The 19,795-nt window shown below is 39.1% G+C and overlaps 1 protein-coding gene across 1 annotated transcript; it reads right to left on the reverse strand.

The window, feature by feature from the left end:
* Positions 1-8,078: 8,078 nt before the first annotated feature.
* GKN2 (gastrokine 2) lies at positions 8,079-19,350 on the reverse strand. The gene is made up of 6 exons (XM_069069082.1): positions 19,339-19,350; positions 15,962-16,015; positions 12,742-12,879; positions 12,265-12,375; positions 9,794-9,950; positions 8,079-8,263 (listed from the first exon to the last, which is right to left on the reverse strand). The coding sequence occupies exons 1-6, from the start codon at positions 19,348-19,350 to the stop codon at positions 8,187-8,189; spliced, it is 549 nt and encodes a 182-aa protein (XP_068925183.1). The 3' UTR covers positions 8,079-8,186.
* Positions 19,351-19,795: the final 445 nt, after the last annotated feature.

Raw genomic sequence — 19,795 nt, forward strand, 5'->3', positions numbered from 1 at the left:
CTGACATTTACTGCTCTGTGGTCTTGAGTAAGTTATGGTACCTCCAGGCATTTCCTCAGGTCCATTCCAACTCTAAAGCCTATGATCCAATTGATCCTAGATCACTTAATGCCTCTGAGCTCCAGTTTTCTCATCTGTAAAATGAGATGGAGTTGGACACTAAGGTCCCTTCCATGTCTGAATCCTATGAGTCTTGAGTTTGTTAACACTGATGGGCAACTCATCATCCCTTAGAGAGGGCTAGCGAACGTGTCCCGATATAATGGAGAGAACTCTGGGCATGCAGTCAGAAGATTTTGGTCCAAATCCTGCCTATTGTTATATGGCATCCTGACTACTGTTATACAACCACAGGCGAGTCATATAAACCTTAATTTCCCTATCTGTTAAATGGGGATTGTTGTATGGATCTGTTGTAAGGATCAAATGAGATAACAGATAGAAAGCTCTTTGGAAACCTATAAGGCAGGGGTGAGGAACCTACAGCCTCGAGGTCACATGTAGCCCTCTAGATTCTCTAGTATGGCCCTTTGACAGAATCCAAACTTCAAGGTGATTCTTGAGACCATACTTGAGGACCTAGAGGGACACATGTGGCCTTGATGCCTCACCCCTGCTCTAAGGACTATGCAAATATCAGCTATCATTATCAGGGCATCTTTACAAGTTGGTCCTTCTCCACTAAGTAGGCCAGAAAGAAATGGATGGGGAGTTTATCATATTTTTAAAAATATATACATGTACACTGGTATACATATCTGTAGATATATATATATATATATATATATATATATATATATATATATATATACCTATATATATCTATAGATACCATATACACTGGTCTTGAGGAATAATTCCTATTTTCATATTACATCCAGCTAGAATGAGCTAAGTTCAGGGCAAAGTAACAGCTTTTTATTACAAACATTTTTATTGGGTTGTTCAAGGGTTATTTGGCTGCCAAACTGTACAGCAAGAAGGCTTGTGCTCTAGCCAGGATGGACAAAAATGTCTTCCCCAGTTTGGAAGCGCTCCACAAAGCCCTGGATAAACAGGTAAGGGCATAGTGCTAAACACCAAAGATGTCTTGATAACAGAACTATGGCCACTGCAGGACAATTCTCCAACCAGTTTGTTGACATGTAGAAAGCATCACGATCTTTTTTGTATTGCCAACACCCTGTACAGTACCTTACACATACCTGGTACTCAAAAAGGGCAGTGTAGTAGAAAGAGTGAGGGACTTGGATTTGAATCCTGCGTTGGGCATTTTTACTAGTAGAAGGACTATGAACTCTCTGAGCCTCAGTTTTCCTTATCTGTGAAAGGAAGATAACCCTTTGAACTACTTATCTGTGCAGATTGCTAGTGGGAAAGCACTTGGTAAAATTTGTTGCTGTTGAGTCATTTCAATCATATCTGACTCTCTGTGACCCTATTTGGAGTTTTCTTGGCAAAGATGCTAGAGCAGTTTTCCATTTTGTTCTCCAGTTCATTTTACAGATGAGTAAACTGAGGCAAACAGGGCTACATGACTTGCCCAGGGTCACATAGCTACTGTGTTTCCCCGATAATAAGACACTGTCTTATTATTTTTTTGGACAGAAAAACACCAGAGGGCTTATTTTAATGAACATTGACAGCAATTTTAATAAACAGGTAAATGTGAACAAAAAAATGTACCTTTATTCAATAAGCAAATCACTAGGGAAGAACAGGATGACGCGCTCACTGCTGCAGCTCTGATTGGATGCAGCTCAGAGCGCAGCATGCGTTTCACTGGGGGGGGGGAGGATGGTGCATACAGAGGGTACCGTAATGTAGCGTGTAGCGCAGGGGATCACCTTCACTACAGTAGCAATCTCAATAGGGCTTATTTTCGGGGGAGGGCTTATTTTAGAGGAATCTTACACAGTAAGGGGAGGGCTTATTTTCGGGATAGGTCTTATTATCGGGGAAACACGGTAGTAAGTGTCTGAGACTAGATTTGAATTCAGATCCTCCTGAGTCCTGACCCAGAACTCTATCCACTGCACCACCTAGCTGCCCCTTGTCAACATTAGAGTGTCACAGAAATGGGAGTTAATGAGAATTAGTAGTATTTATTGTTACTGGTGATGGTAATAGCATCTTGCTGTCCTGCAAAAGATTTATAAGTACAGCAACCCACTTAGGACAAAGGATATTGGCATTGTACACTATCGATTAATTTAGAAACATTCATTTTGGAGTCTGACCTTCATTGTTAGTTGACTTTTGATTGGTAAAGTGAAAAGAATATGAACAAATCTACCAAATGCTCTGGAATTTGTACGTACCGTTTGCTTCTTCAGATTTTTTAGGTAAGCCTATGGAAGCCAACCTAATTATCAACTTTTCAACCCTCTCTTTCCCCAGATCCAAACTCCTTCCCCAGGTCACTCCTCCCATAGAGTTAACATTGAGATTTAGGGCAATCAATTGATATGTTCTTTCTTTTTGTGGGGGAGGGCAATTGGGGTTAAGTGACTTGCCCAAGGTCACATGGCTAGTTTTTGTGTTAAGCCTCTGAGGCCAAATTTGAACTCAGGTCCTCCTGACTCCAGGGCTGGTTCTCTATTCACTGTACCACCTAGCTGCCCCTGTCCTTTCTTTTTTAAAAATTTATTTTATTTTCAATTCAGGGAACAAAACAAGCATTTCTATAACACAGTATAATAAAGAAAATGATCGCACATGCAACTGCAAATCTACCATTTACAACTTGCTGTTCCCTCCAAATATACAACAAAGTGATCCTGAAAATTTCTTTTTTTCCTTTTTTTCTTCCCTGTTCCACCCTAGAGATAGCCACCATTAGACACAAATGTATATATACACATACAAACATACATATATTTATATATAAAATTATTCTATATATACTTCTATTTATCTGGATGCAGATAGTGTCTTTCTTCATATGTCCTTCATTTTTAATTTGTGTGTTTATAAGAATCAAAATGACTTAGTTGTTCAAAGTCATTCTTAAAACAATATTGCTGTTACTGTATACAATGTTCCCTTGGTTCTGCTCACTTCACTCTTCTTCACTTCATGCAAGTCTTTCTATGCCTTTTTAAGATCAAGGAGTTCATCCTTTCATATAGCACAGTAGTATTCCATCACAACCATACACCACAACTTCTTTAGCCATTTCCCAATTGTTGGACGTCCCTCCAATTTCCAATTCTTTGCCACCACAGAGAGCTGCTATAAATATCCCATTCACATTCAAAGTTATAATTACTATTTGTGAGTTTCCCTCCATCTTATTTTTACTCACTGTTTTCTTTCCAAGAAGCAAGGTCCCTATTGATTTGATTGTGGTGCTCAGAAGCATGGGTGGGAAGGGGTGGGGAAATTTACATATACTTGTATGGCAGGCAGATGGCATGATAACCTAGGTGGATGAGTAGATTGCATGTGAAATCAAAGAATGGTCTAATGTCTGGAGCCGGCTAGATATAGTGGGTTAAGTGGGTTGGTTTGTACTCAACATTCATGTCATTTAGATCCCAGCATAGCACTGGATACAAAGTAGATACAAAGTGTTTTATAAATATCAATATTAAAATTTTTGAAGGGAACATACAATTATTCAACAAACATAACAATTAATCTAAAATATACTTCTATAATGTGGTCAGTGAAGAGATTTGAACAGAAACAGGAGTCCAAGAAAGACCTAAAAGCACAGAGAGGCAAAGGGAGAGACAGATACAGAGAGAGATAGTCATGGATCAACAGCCTTATTTTTGGAAGATTGCTGCTAACATTTAAAAATCACACTATATTTTTGCAACATAAATGAAAGTTTGGTGTTTTGGTTTGTGTTCTATAGTGTTAATTAAGGAAGGGTGAAATCCAAATTCAGCCTGTGAGCTAAAGTTTTCTCTTCACTGCTATAAAGAGTTCATCCATTGACAGATTGCTTTCCATGTGCAACTTTTCAGATTTAGCAGGGTTCAAATCCTACCTCAGGTACTTACTACCTTTATGACCTTGGACAAATTGTGTAAACAACCCTTGGCCTCATTTTCCCCATATATAAAGATGAGGAGCATGGATTGCTTGTGAGGTTCCTTCTAGCCTGAGATCTATGATCCTATAATCCTATTGCTGTGTGACCTTGGGTTAGCCACCTTCCCTTTGCTGGGACTCAGTTGGCTCATCTGCAAAATGAAGATGTTGGACTAGGTGATCTATCAGCAAGGTTGCTTAAAAGTCTAAATCTTAAATCCTATTTTTTTCAGTTTCCTAGGAATTATGACTCCTCACAAGGTCTCACCTACATCATTTTACCCGCTCGGGTTAAGAATGTTGCTCAGTATGGAAAGACTATCAGTGATCTGTGTAGAGGGGTTCCTACGTACTTTGCACAGCAACGCACTAAGGGTGAGTCAATTTCTTTTGTGTCATGAGGGATAATTAGAGTTTTGGGAGGTTCAGAGAAAGGATCTATTTGACATGCCACCCACAAAGACTGAAGTGTTTAAGTGAAATAAGTAAAGAAAGAACATTTTGTTGTTATTCAGTAATGTCCAACTCTTGGTGACCCCATTTGGGGTTTTCTTAGCAAACATACCAGAGTGCTTTGCTATTTCCTTCTCCAGCTAATTTTATAGATGAGGAAACTGAGGCAAACAGGGCTAAGTGACTTGCCCAGGGTAACACAGCTAGGAAGTGTCTGAGGCCAGATTTGAACTCAGGAAGATTAGGCTTCCTGATTCCAGGTCCAGAACTCTATCCACTCTCCCACCTAGCTGTCCAGAGAGAGAACATGTAGGTATCTAAACCCTGTCAGTCACATAACAGCCCCTGGGTTCCAGGATTTTTAACTTTGGGACTTGTCCAACCAGGAAAACATCCTACCTTTCAGAACAAGGGACAGAGCTGAGAGATTTACTATTTACCCTTAATGTAGTCTTGCTACAGGGAGTAGTGTCCAGAAGGGACTGGGCTTATTCTTTTTGGTCCCAGAGGATAGAAGTAGCAGCCATTAGAAACTGCAAAGAAGTTACTTTAGATTTGATATGTGAAAAAATATGTTCAGCTAGAAAGAGTATTGGACCAGGAGTCAGGAACACCTGAGTTCAAATCCAGCTTCAGATACTTACTAGCTGTGCAATTCTGGGCAAGCCATTTAACTATTGTCTGCCTCAGTTTCACCTATAAAATGGGAATAATAATAGTATTTACCTCCCAAGGTTGTTGAAAGGACCAAAAGAGATAATGTTTGTACTTTGAGTACTTTGCATACCTTAAAGCACTAAAAAAAGTTAGCTATTATTATTACTTCTAACAGGAGAAATCATTGTGAGAATATCTCAATCTAGCAGAAAGAACTATAGGTTTGGGATCAGAGGTGCTACCATACTGGAATCCTAGCTCTGCTACTTTCCATCTATATAACTTGTAAAAAGTCATTTTCCCTCTTCTGGCCCACAGTTTCTATAAATTATCTGTAAATAATGTATAATATCTGTAAAATGAGAGGCTGAAACTAGATAAGACAAGAGGTTGACTAAATGATCACTAAGATCCCTTTTGGATCCTAGTTTGTGACCCAATGAAAAGATGATTTCTAAAATTGCTTTGAGTTCTAAATCCTATGATTATTAAGCACGGAAATGGTATAGACTTAGCAGGATGATGAAAAGGAACAGAAATTCAGAGGGAGGATATGCTGAAAAATTTTACCTCCTTCAAATTTTACCAATGGCTACCATTGCAGAGGAGTTTCCAATTTTAATCCCATGATTCTTTACAAATAGCCATGAATCTAGCACGATGCCCAATTATGTAATACATTGCTCTAGACTTAAAATTTGTATCTGTGTAAGTAGTAGTTCTCAAAGTGTGGTCCAGTGAACCTTGGGCATCCCAGAGACCCTTTCAGAAGATTCACAAGGTCAAAACAATTTTCATAATCATACAAAGACATTTTGATGTCTAATGTGGTAAATATCAACAAATATAACCCACATAAAAGCTCTTGGGTGGGGTTCTTCAATTTTTTTTTTAAATTGTAAAGAGATCCTGAGACCAAAATGTTTAAAGATCACTGGTGTAGGATATTTCTGGTATAGAAACACACTCCATCAGTGACTCACTTGTAATTTATAACCCAAAAAATTTGCCTTGAGCATTTTGAAATTAAATTATTTTCCTAGAATCACACTGCCAGTATGTGATGGAGGAATAATGCAGTACTTTTGGATTCCATACACTACACTTCATTGACTTTCATGTAACATATGTAACATTTAATCTGGAAGTCATTTAATTTGAAGGTAGTTGGTAGCGATGTGGTTTCTTGTCTTAACCTGAGTTTCTTTCTTCTTAAGGCACTGCCCTGGCGCTGAATCCCCAATCTTGTTTTAAAGCACGAATTTTTGCAAACACGTACAGTTTTGGCATCTCAATCTGTGGAGAGATTCCAGGTCTCTGATAAGAATAATTTTCAGTTACTGGAGGGTTGGAGCTCCTGCTTGTTTGCTAAGGAACTGTGGTCCTTTGCTTCTCAAAGGAGAAATTCTTCTGCCTCTACCTTGGAAACCAAACTTGAGGTTTTAATAAAGTAACTTTAAGAAAGTGATGCAATCTACTTTTTCCTTCAGAGTTAAAATGAAGTTGTTCTCTGTTGTGTTGATATATCAAACTAGTTACTGATGCAACAGACAATTATAATTAGTTCTTTGTCTAACATTGCAATGTTTTAATAGAGGGACCCAGATGAACTATATTCCCTGGTTCTAAAAGATGCATATGTAAATGGTTTGTGCCCTGTTCATGATAACTGAAAGATCATGGAAAATGGGGGAAATAGCACAAGACTGAAGAATGGCAAATGTTATCCCCATGTTTAAAAAAAGGGAAGAAACAGTGAGAAAGCTATGGGAAAGTGAACTTGACTTTGATTTGTTTGGAAAATTTTATAATGGCAAACATTAGAAAGGAAAGTGTTCTTTACAAAGAGTCAGAATAACTTCATCAAGAATAGATCATCTCAGACTAACCTTATTTCCTTTTTCTTTCCTTTTTATTTTTTTGCAATTATTTAATTGGTAGATGAGAGGAATGCTGTGGGTATAATATACATGAGATGTCACTAAAGTTAAAAATATCTCCTGGTAATCTTGAAGAGAATATGGGAAGATAAGGACTAGATGATAATGCAATCAGAGAGATTCAGAACTGGTTAGAGGGCGTCTGAGGGCTGTTCCAACCCTCACATTCTGTGATCCTAAGATTTTAAATTAGATTTAAGTTTTAAATTTAGATTTAAGATTTAAATTAGATTAAGATTTTAAATTAAATTCTAAGATTTTAAATAAACTTTGTGGTTTGAGTCTTGTGAACATGTGTGTTTGCAAGGTTTTTGTTGTTATTCAGTCATTTTCAGTCATGTCCAACTCTTTGTGACCCCTTTTTGGGGTTTTCTTGGCAAAGATGCTGGAATGGTTTGCCATTTCCTTCTCCAGCTCATTTTACAGATGAGTAAACTGAGGGAAACAAGGTGAAGTGACTTGCTCAGGCTCACATAGCTAGTAAGTGTCTGAGGCCAGATTTGAACTCAGATCTTCCAGACTCCAGCCATGGTGCTCTATCCTTTGTGTCACCTAGTTGCCCACTTGTGAGGTTAGTTGGTCAGTAAACCCTGGTAGTTTAATGTATGGTAATTCCCAAGGTATATATAAATATATATATACATATACATATATATGTGTGTGTATGTATATATTACACACACATGTATATTTATAGATGTGTATGTATATATAAATATGTACACATACAAACATATGCATACACATGGACATATATATATGTATATGAGAACAATAAGCCAGGGAAGTGAAAATTTGATCTATGTGCAGACCTTTTATCTCAAATGGCAACCTATGATATCAAGGTTATGATTATCTTTGGCCAAGTACATGTGAGGAGACATTGCCTTTCTTTTCACTGTTTATACTGAAGGGGGAAAAATCAGTCTCAAACATTTGTAAATAAAGCATATATTTTATTAGAACATACTACTCTATTTCATTCACATCAGAGGGTTAAGTGGGAGATTGTGATGTTACTGTTTGGCTGCAGAGTGGAATTGTGAAATCCAAGGGAACCTCCTCTGAATGATAGCTCCAACAAGATGATGTCTAAAAAGTAAGGTCTGTGCAGATGCCAATATGGAGGATGCCCAGGAGCCCAGCCTTGGCACAACCCTTAACACCAGCTAAAAGAAAGAAGAGAAAGAAGAAATGATTACTACAATTTAATCCCAGAAACAAAAACCACTCACATTTTTAGGATCTTTTTTTGCAGTTTATAAAGTCCATTTCCTCAAGATATTTACCCATTTAATAAATGAGGATAATAAGGTTAGAGAAGTTAAGTGACTTACTTATAGATACACTAAGCAGAATCTAGGTATTGTGACTCCTAGTCTATTGTCAATTCCACTGCTCTGCTGCCATCCCAGTGTTCTAAGTACTGAATATTTCCTCCAAATGAATAATGAACAAATTCACTAATCAAGATTCTATTGTGAAAAATAATTATTTGTTGGTTTAAGTAAGACAAGACTGGATGACTGTGGTAATCCTGGGGTCAGTGCTGTGAAATTCCAGGTACGTCAACCTCAAATATGCCTTTGGAATTTCAAACACATTATAATTTATTCATGGACAGCAGTTATTTCATTAAAAACAAAATCTCTTAAAAATTTTGTTTTATGATGATTTGTCCACAAGAAGTAGCATAAAGGATAATGTAATACACAACTGTCAAAGGAAGTAGAGAACTGGGATTGAAGGACAACAGACTGACCATCCAAGGGCTACCCTGTTAAGAGAACTAGAGTAAGGTCTACAACCTCAGCTACATTGGGTAGCTCCTCTGTGGATGGTTTATGGGAAGACATGAAAGAGGATGTTCTATGGTACTAATCCCTTCCACCTCCCTCATTCTCCAACCAAACTGGGTTATGCATTGTTTTCCCTACAATCATGATATTTTCACAACTCGTGCCTTCGTTTAGACTGATCCCTGTACCTGAACTGCCCCACCTTCTCTCTGCCTTTTCCATTCTTCATGAAGGAGGTGTGTTTTGAGTTGTGCTTCAGAGGATGTGCCCATCCTTTGAACAGGCATATCCTCTGAAACACCATTCAAAACACACCTCCTTCATGAAGCCTTTCCTGATGCTTGGAGCTGTTAATGACCTCAGATCTTATAGAACAATTGGCTTGCATCTCTCTAATGTACTTACTATGTGTTAGTTTATTTAATAGTTATTTAGGTATACACCAGATCTTCCTTCTACACTGTAAGCTCCCTAAGGGCAGAAAGGCTTTCCCCTTTCTCTTGACTAGTTCCTTATTAATTCTTTCTTCTATCTCTGTCTTCCTCTCACTACAGAAAGAAAAATTTTGGTGCACGTACCAGTGTGTTGCCTTTGCTTTCTTATTGTTCTCATCCTTCCAGTTGTGCTTTGCCATTTTTAACAAAAACACTCACAAATGCTACAGTGACTTGCTGTATGTGCACAAATAAAACAAGCACTTTCCCTGCAGAAAAACAACCCTCAAAATTTTTCTACAAACCTTCAGATCACTGTTCTGTCTTCCACCAGACAACACTTGGTCCTGCCCTTTAAAGAAATGTTTGCTCTTTCTTCCTGTTCCCATCTAAGCCAAGATGCTCATATGTGGAAGAAAACAATGCATGTCAAGAACACTCCCAAGGTTTCCTGTGATATACTCACGTTTTTCTCCAGTCACTTCAGCCTTGTACAAGGGCACATCTTTGCAAAGATCTCTTATGGGTGAACCAAACAGGAACCAATCAATATTGGTGAGCAGGGATCGTATGGGGTTGTACTTCACCCAAGTATATTTGGGAGAAAACATGGTTTGCATCTCCTGGATGAAAATAGAAGAAGAGACAAAAACAAAACAAGTTGACACTTTCTTGTGTACCTATATTCATAACAGAAATCCTATAATCATAATTATTCATGTAAATGATGAAAGATCTATATCACCAATATATAAAAATGTTATTATGGCTCCAAATCCTATAATACTTTTTGGCTGAGAAAACACTTTTCACATCAAACTTGTGAGGTAGGATGAGCAGGTACTGCATCCCAATTTTACAAATGAGGAAATAGAGAATCACAGAAATTGTTACCTCTGAGCATTTATCTGAGTTCCTGGCACACAGTAGGAATGTAAATGTTAGTTGACTGACGATAGTCAGACACTTAAAGCTCAGAGTTTGTCCTTTTCCATTGCTGTTTCTTAAACTATTTTCACCAGGGACCTCAAGACATCAAGTGGTCCAGCCTTCAGACAAGTAAAGCTTTATTTTCTTATTTTACAGAAGAGACCCCAGGAAAGGGGTGAGAGTTAAGGAGGGAAACTCTGATTCCCCACCTCCCACCATGCTTCTCTTCCCATTATACCATGCTCTTTTAAATTAGCAATTGTTTCTACTATGAGATAGTCATTCAGCCTAGAGATGTGGAGAAAGTCAGTCACTAAGAGAGAGGGCTTCACCATCATTCCAGGATATCTTTAGTCCACAGCTGGATTAAAGACAAGGGAGTGAGTTGTCCAGCATTCAGAAGTTTACTCCAAGTTTTACACCTTGCCTAAGAGAAGCCAATTGGTATCAACCTGGTGTGGAGGAATCTTAGTGATTAAGCCATAAGGAGGCAGCCTATTTCACTGGAAAATACACTATCCTATAATTGATCAGTCAATCAGCAAGCATTTGTTAACCCTTAAGATGAGCCAGGCAATGCGCTAGAAGTCTGGAGACCTGGGTTCAAGTCTCAGAGTGTAGTACCACTAACTGACTGTGTGAACTTGTCGGGTCCCTTCCCCTCTCTGGGTCTTAATTTGCTCATCTATAACATGGGAATGTTGGACTAGGTGATTTCTAGTCTGAAGTCCCTTCTTGCACTAACCCTTGAATCTCATGCAGGGAGAAAGGGCTTTGAAGGAAGAGGTATTTGTATTGTATTTGTATTTATATTGTAAGTGGTGTTGTAGATAGTGGTGGGTCTGGAGGCAGGGAGACCTGAGTTCAAATATGATAAGACCTCAGGTACTTATTTGCTATGTGACCCTGGGCAAATCACTTAAACCTCTTTTTGCCTCGGTTTCCTCAACTGTAAAGTGGGGATAATAACCTGACTCCCAGGATTGTTGTGGGGATCAATTGAGATAACAATTGTAAGGCACATAACATAGTTCCTGACAAACAGGAAGCACTGTTTAAATGTTTTTTTGTTCAGTTGTGTCAGACTCTTTGTGACTCATGGGGTTTTCTTGGCAAAGATACCGGAGTGGTTTGCCATTTTGCAGATGAAGAACTGATACAAATAGGGGTTAGGTGACTTGCCCAGGGTTATACAGCTAGTAAGTGTCTAAGCTGAGATTTGAACTCAGGTCTTCCTGATTTCAAGTCCAATGTTCTATCCATTGTGCCACCTACCTATTACTAAAGCTGGCATATGTTGGGAAGGGAATTTGGATAGACCCAGTGAAGCAGAGAGTACAATGAATGTGAGAACTGCATTTGCTATGCTCCACTTTTTACTATAACATATAAAAATGTCTTCTCCCTTTTGATTCCTAAGAACATTTAAAAATATTTCTTTAACACATTAATCATATAATATTATGTATTATATTTATTTATTTTTACTATATTTGTATCTCATTCTCACTGGTCTATAAGCTCCATAAGGGAAAGTACCAAAATTTAGCTAAATTCTCCCTCTTTCCCAGAATAGTGCTCCAAACATAGGAAGCATTTAGTAAATGTCTGTTTTTATTGCTGTTTCTTCTAACTATAAGTTCTTTATAATTACTATGAATATTTCTGTGCAGAAACTATTCCTGCTGCTTCAATTTACTGGGTACTGACTATAGAACCAGAAGTATGCCAGACTCCTACAGGTGGCATGGCACCATGAAAATAGAACGCTGGACTCCTCATAAGGAGATACATGGGTTCTAATCCTGCCTCCCATACTTGCTAGCTATGTAACTATGGATATATGACCAAACCTTCCTCTGAGCCTCAGTTTACTCATTTGTGAGACCAGAATAATAACACTTGAAGTACATATTTAATGGGATCAAGGGAGGTAATTTACACAAAATGCTTAAAGCACTATATCGATGACAGCTTTTATAATTGGATGAAAAGAACAATAATTACCTGTCTCTCATAAACATATCTTCTGAGTTCATCCATAGCAGGGATATTTACATGGTCCATCTTCATGATATAGCAGGCTCTCCTAGAGAGTATTCTGGAAGCGACATAATCCTATGGGTAGATAAGAACTCAGTTATTGCCCATTACTATTGGTCTTTGTTTGAGACTCAGAGAAAGTTGACTTGTGAATCCAAATGTAACTAGTTTGGGGAGAATGAGACCTTGTCCCCAGATGCCAAAATTTGTTGTCCTTCAGCCACAGAGAAATTTCTGAGTTTAGCACCTGGTTAGCAGGAATAAATCCTTAGAAAAGGAAATTTCCATATGTCGGCCTCCTTACATGGTGGCTTTCCCTACAGCCACCTTGTGGGTTTCTCAGGGTTTCTGTTACCGCCATCCCCCCAACTAGATTGAGACTGTGTTTTGTGTTTCTTGCCCAAGTGCATTTGAAGCCTTTATTCTGGGGTCATCACTTACATGTTTGTAGTCAAATACAGTGGTGGATGAGCATTTTCCTGCATGAACGTTGATGATGGCAACATTTTTCTCATTTTCAATTTGCACCGTTTCCTGGACTGGGTCACCATTAGTGGTAGTACTCATGTAGTTAAAAACCTGGATTTCAAATTTTAAAAAATTATACATACTGTCTTTGTATTATAAACATTTGAAGGGGGCAGGGGAGGGAATGCAAAATAGGAACAACAATAAATCAAAACATCAATCTGCAATGAGCAAGGAATAAATAAACCCCTGAGGACTATTTCATAGTCAGACCAGGACAATTTAAAAGTAGAAAGAGAAGGCAACATAGCAAACACAATCACTTGCTGGCCGTTTTCTAATTTGTATGCACATATATGCGGCTACTACATGGTATAGCAGATAGAGTGCTGGGCGTGGAGTCAGAAAGACTCATCTTCGTTAGCTCAACTCCCACCTCAGACACTTACTAAATGTGTGACCCTACACAAGTCACTTAACCCTGTTTGTCTCAGTTTCCTCATGTGTAAAATGAACTGAAAAGGGAAATGGTCCCACCTAGTATTTTTGCCAAGAAAACCCCAAAGGGTCACGAAGAGTTGGTCATGACTGAAATGACTGAACAACAAGATTAGACAACCTTGAAAATCCCTTAGAGTTTTAAATAGGATCAAAAAGGTCATTGATTTAGATCAGAGTCAATCAAGATCATACAAGCCTTTCATTTTACAGATAAGGAATCTGAGGCCCAGGGACACTATCTAGGTCCCACAGGTATTAAGCTTAAAAGTGGAGTGTGACCAGGTTTTCCAAATCTAAAGCTGATGTACATTTTGCTATTCCAAAGAGATGATACTTATAGTTCTAAAGTCCCGAGATACTCTTTTTTTGTTGCTTTTTGTAGGGCCATTTGGGGTTAAGTGACTTGCCCAAGGTCACACGGCTAGCAAGTGTTGAATCTGAGGTCAAATTTGAACTCAGGTCCTCCTGACTCCAGGACTGGTACTCTATTCACTGTGCCACCTAGCTTCCGCTTTCCTGAGATACTCTTAACAGAATTTTACTTGGTCAGTAAGTGGGACCATTCCTATTCCAAGGACCCAGATATGTGTCCTAACCTGGGACTTGCCTCTACCATAGAAACTTCCTCCATCAGTGCTGAGGGTGATGGTGCTGTGACTTCATAGACAAATTCCAGGGAATTAACTCAGGTACATTGAGATTAGGCAAATTGCTCATATGGCTACTAAGCATTCCAGGCAGGATTAAAGCCAGATCTTGCCCTCCCCCCAAAAAAAGTCCATCACTGTGTATCCACTCCCTACTACCTGCTGTCAAGGCCTCTGTTATTTTTCATTTTTGTGTCTGGTCAGTTCCAAGAACAGTATCTTATACTTAGTTAGTACTTGTTAATGCTTGTCAAAATGAATATGGAATTGTTTCACCAAGGACAAAGCTCTGCTCAAAAAGGCACTGAGGTACAAATTGACCTGAATTTCTCTTTCTTATGAATTTAGTGTGTCTCACTTCTTAAGGGAAAGCAAAGCTTTTACTATTGAAGTGCCCACCAGAAATTATACACTAGAGCCCCCTTAAACCTGCTAGAGGGGACCCCTACTAGATTCCTTGGAAACCACCTAATAGGCTCCAATAGTAAAGAAATGTTTCACCAGTGTTGCTAAAAACATGCCACAGATTCCCATGGATTCAGGTCTGTTTTGCTTAAGTAGAAATAATACTAAGGCTTTGCTTCAATAAGAATAATACTGAGAATGTTTTGCTTCAATAGACACAATGCTGAAGATATTGTACCCCTTAGAAACATATTCTGTTGCTAGCAATCACATTGTCTATAAAATTATGTCTAACAGAAAGCTCAGGGCTGTCTTTCGGTCTGAGAGGCAGTCCCGGCTGGTTAATAAACACTCCTATCAATTTAAAATTGGCCTAGCTGTCCTGTTATATCTTGGGTGTCCATTACATTATTAATAAGCTACTAAATTTTGAAATGAGAAAGTTTCCCAACAGAGTGTGACCTGGGATCATGATAAAATTTAAATTCTTATCTTCAGCAAAGACTAGGACTAGAGAAGTCTAGAAATATCACTTTCAATGGTAGAAGACGTTTGGAGTAGAAGTCTAGGAATATTAGTAGCAATAAGCCACTGCTCCTGTTTATAGGCTGTTTTCCTCTACTGAAGTCCTTCTCTGATTCTCACTGTGAAACGGAGCTAAACCTTGTATCCTATAAGAACATAAGCTCTTGGCAGTGCCACTACAAGCTGGTAAGCCATTAAATATCAGCATAGTGAATAGTACATCTGCATTAGGAGATATGAAGACTCCCTCCTGGCTTCCCTGGCTTCCTTCAAGACTCAAGAAAATCCAAATTCCAGTTTCTGTCAGAGACTTTGGCTGGTCTCCCTTTTCCCCATCCCCCAGTACCTTCCACCTGAGATTGTTGATTTTCACTTGTTTCAGTCATGTCCGACTCTTTTTGATTCCATTTGGGGTTTTCTTGGCATAGATACTGCTGTGGTTTGCCATTTCCTTCTCCAGCTCATTTTACAGATAAGGAAACTGAGGCAAACTGGGTTAAGTGACTTGCCCAAGGTCACTCAGCTAGTAAGTGTCTGAGGCCAGATTTGAACTCAAGAAGGTAAATCTTCCTGATTCTAGGCCCAGCCCTGCATCCACTGGAGCACCTAGCTGCCCTTCCCCCCGCAATCACCTTCCATCTACTCTGTATTTGTCTTGCATGTGCGCATTGTTTCCCCCTTTAGACTGTAAGCCCCTTGTGGGCAGGGGCCACATTTTTGCTTTTTAATATATCCCTAGTGCTTATACAACACCTGTCACATTAATAAACGCTCATGGACTAACCAATGCAACTGAATTTGAAGGCGTTAATGTCTAGGCTGGCTTCTCCCTCTCTGTCTCCTTCCATTGAGTGTCACCTCCTATAAGAAGTGTTTTCTATTTCCCACTTGTTAGTCCCACTCTCCTAATGAATTTGTATTTATTTTGCATCAACTCATAGACACACATGTTGTTTCTCCCCAGCAGAATAGAAGCTCTTTCCATGCAAGGACTGGTTCATTTTTGTCTTTGTGTCTTCAGCACCTGCTTCAGTGCGTGGTTCATGGTCAGCTCTAAAGCATGCTTTTTGATTGAATTGAAGTGTACTAGCATTAAGACCGGTCAGCTTACTCACCTCATTTCCGAGGGCTCGAGTGCTGAAGATTGCTAGCACAGCTAGAAGGAATACCTGAAAAATAAACGAGTTACAATTATTCTAGGCAGAAGCCACAAGGCATTTTCACAAAATCCATCAGTTCTGTGCCAGGGTGGAGTCCTCAGGACCTAAGGCCCCAGGGATAGCTTTGTGCTCACAAAGATGCTCCAGAGACCTCGTCAACTTCTTCTGAGGCAGGTAAGTCAAACCACCACCACCTTGACCACCATTTCCCCTCAGACTCAAACAGAGACAGCCTGGGACCTTGAACCCAAGAGCCTTTGGGATAGCAATGCTTCCACCCCAATGTCTGTGGCCATTTTCCTGGAGGGCCACCCCTATGAAGAAGCAGTCTGGCCACTGCTCCTGCAGATGCTACAGCCACAGCTACTGAAAGTTCTTGTCAAGTGAAGTCTTCGGTGCTGTCAACTATCTCATCAGTGGAAATGCTATTAAAGAAGGAACATTGAGATTCACTTTGATCCTGTTCCTTAAGGACCAGAGGATCTTGCAAAGAAACCTTCCAGGTATGTCATCTCCCCTATTAGAATGTGAGCACCTTAAGAAAGGGCCAGTCTTGTATTTGAATCCCCAGCATTTGGCATGACATTTCAGACACAGTGAGGGCTTAATAAATGCTTCATTCATTCATTCTCAGCCTTCCTAGAGAGTGCTGCCTTTTACCTTGGACACATTTCTTGTTACAGCTTTCTACTTTGACTTTATCAAAGGGTAAGTAAATGGGAGGAAGAGATTACATAATTTCACATTATAGATTAGCTCTGCGGTGTCAGTGCCTTACTTATAATAACCAGAATGAAAGAATAAGCATAGAGCCAAACCTATAGCCCATCTAGCCCATGAGTCTGTCTTTGATACAAATATTTTTGTACATGTGGGTCCTTTTCCCATTTGAATGATCTCTTTGGGATACAGTCCTAGAAGTGCTATTGCTGGGTCAAAGGGTATACACATTTTTATAGCCCTTTGGGCATAGTTCCAAATTGCTTTCCAGAGTGGTTGGATCAATTCATAACTCCACCAATAATAGTCTGTTTTTCATAGATCCATCACAGAGACATTCTTATTCTGGATATCCATTTCAAAGGTTGTGGGGATATGTTACAAATGCCTCTATTTTTCCCCTTTTGCTCCATTATCTGAATTCACTTAAATCTCTTTTTTTCAATCCATTTATCTTTAGCCTTTCCCTGGCAAGAAGTAATATGATGTAGTGGCTTGCCCCAGAGTTAAAAGAACCTGGGTTCAAGGCCTCACTCAAGGACCTTCCAGCGGGGTACAATGGAAGGAACCATGATTTTGGAGTCAGAGAAATTGGGTTCAAATCCTAGCTTTGCTCTTTCTATCTATGTGATTTTGGGGAAGAGATTTCACCTCTCTTGACCCCTGTTTCCTTGCCTGTAAAATGAAGGGGTCTGAATAAAAATAATAGCTAGAATTAATGTTGCAATTAAGATTCAGAAAATACTGTATACATTATCTTATTTGATCCTCAAAACAACCCTCTGAGGTAGGTTTTATTATTATTCCCATTTTACAGCTGGCTAATTGAGGTTGAGAGGGAGGTTAAATGACTTGTATGGAGTCACACAGCTAGTAAGAGTCTGAGGCAGCATTTGAACTCGGGTCTTCCTGGTCCTAAGTCCAGGATTCTATGCCTTGTATCATCTTACTACGTGAACTCTGAGTTCTCTTCTAGTTCTAAATCTATGGTCCTGTAAGATATCTGTATTCATTCACAGGTTTAGAATGAACCGCTATGCCCACTACCAAAAAAGAAAAAGGATTGATGTTTCAGGGGACAAGGTTTGACTTATGAAATATACAAATCCATGTAATAAGATGTATTATAATATAATTTTACTCGAATAAAATCTGCCATAATTTGCTAAGGGCCTGCTTATTAATTATTCCACACTTCCCCTCCATACACCAAATCTACACGTTGGTAGGGGAAATTATTTTACTATTATTTTCCTGAAACCAAAACTGAATTTACAATGGCAGACAGACTCATGTGGTTGGGGGAATCTTGATTTCTCAGGTGGATCTCTGATCACATCAATTTGGATGTTTCCTCCAGTTTTGAAGATTTCAGGCCACCCATGCCTGCCCATCTAGTACAATTCTTTTTCACGACCTCCCCAAAGTTTGCCACAGGAGGGTCATAGAAAGCTCTTGAGGCCCTTCTCACCGTCTCCTGATATAGTGAGGGTACCAGTAGGGCCTATGGTTGTCCATCTGTCACCCTGTGCTGTTGCCATGTGAAGAGCCCATCTTTTAATAAATACTGGCACTGTCTAGAGGGGCAATGTAGAGAAAAGGAGAAATATTATGGGTATGTGTGTGTGTGTGTGTGTGTGTTTATAGTGTTCAAGAGGGGGAAAAAGGCAGGGGTGGGCTATCAGAGGATATTAAAAACAAACTTTTCCTGCTTTACAAATTTGCTGCTCTGTTATACCATCTGGGACGTTCCTTTGTGTTTCTCCTTTGGATCATCTGTTTCATTGAAATTTCTAAACCCTGACTTCCCCCAAAAAAACACAAAAAAGAAACTGTGGTGTCTAAGAAAATATTTTTTTTTCTAAAACCATCTCAATTGTTTTCCCAAATATCCCTTTCTATTTGTTTTTGTTTTGGGTAGGATTTTTAAATACAGCCAAACACTAACAAAGGATCACAGATACACCTTGAAAGCTGTAAGAGACCTCAGTCACCATTGGTTCAATCTATATATGAAAGGAATCCCCACCACAATATACCAGCTAAGTGGTCATCTAGCTTGAAGATCTCAAAGATTGGGAACTTATTCCCCTAGCAGGAACCCCTTTCCTCCACCCTACCTCTACCACTTTTAGACAGCTTAATTGTTAAGAAGTTTATATATATATATATATATATATATATGTATATATCTGTATATATATGTCTATATATGTGCACATTCACACACACATATGATATATAATATGTTTCATATATATAACTCGAATCTAAATTTTCCTCTTTGCTCTTGGTTCTGACTTCTGGAGCCAGAGAGAACAAATCTAATACTTTTTCCACATATATTCTTCTTTCAAATACTTGAAAACATCTGTCATCTTCCCTTATTTCAGTTGGACATCAAACATTATAATGTCACAGAGTTCGATTCACTGTGATACTCAAATTCAAAATGTTTAACCAAGTGTTTAACCTAAAACTTCCCATTCCCATCGTGTTCCCTGACCTTTTGGGTGAAGGTTGGACAAGATCACCTCTGAGTTCCCTTTCAACCCTGGACTTCAAGGTTTCTGACCATGTTTAGAAGCATTCAAAGTAGTGTTAATACTCACATGAGTCCTCATCTTGGCTGAAGGAAACTTCTGAGACCAGAGGAAGCTCAGCTACCCAGGCTTCTGCCCTTTTTATTGGTTTGGAGGTACAGGGAGTTCCTACAGAGATATCGCTTGGACACACCACAGCAAATGCCTTTATCTCAGAATTAGGACCCAGAACAGGCCATGATATGGCAGAGAGGAATTAGTCACCCTCCCTTCATCACTCTGTAAATATTACAGGCTTATCAGTGCTCCATTTTCTAAGAGATATCAGTGTACACCCTTGGTTTCTTCTAATCTTTTCATTTCATTTTGTTCATTGTGTAGGGCAATTATATAAAGTCCTGTTTCCTTCTGCAACTGTAGAATGTAAGCCCCGAGGGATTGGAGAGACCACCTAAACCAATGTCCTCATTCCATAGGTTAGGAAATAGAGATTTTCCCCACCCTTGTTGGGGAAGTGATTTGCCCA

Source organism: Petaurus breviceps, unplaced genomic scaffold, assembly GCF_028583685.1.
Source record: "Petaurus breviceps papuanus isolate PSGF00001 unplaced genomic scaffold, PetGlider_PUasm1.0 90775, whole genome shotgun sequence".
Taxonomy (NCBI): domain Eukaryota; kingdom Metazoa; phylum Chordata; class Mammalia; order Diprotodontia; family Petauridae; genus Petaurus; species Petaurus breviceps.

Bases quoted from the DNA above. Each gene is read 5' to 3' on its own strand.
- GKN2 (XM_069069082.1), bottom strand. The intron at 9,951-12,264 runs GTAATTATTGTT...ATTTTCATCCAG, and splicing joins GATATGTTTATGAGAGACAG to GAGATGCAAACCATGTTTTC. The intron at 8,264-9,793 runs GTGAGTATATCA...TCTTTCTTTTAG, and splicing joins TGAAGTGACTGGAGAAAAAC to CTGGTGTTAAGGGTTGTGCC.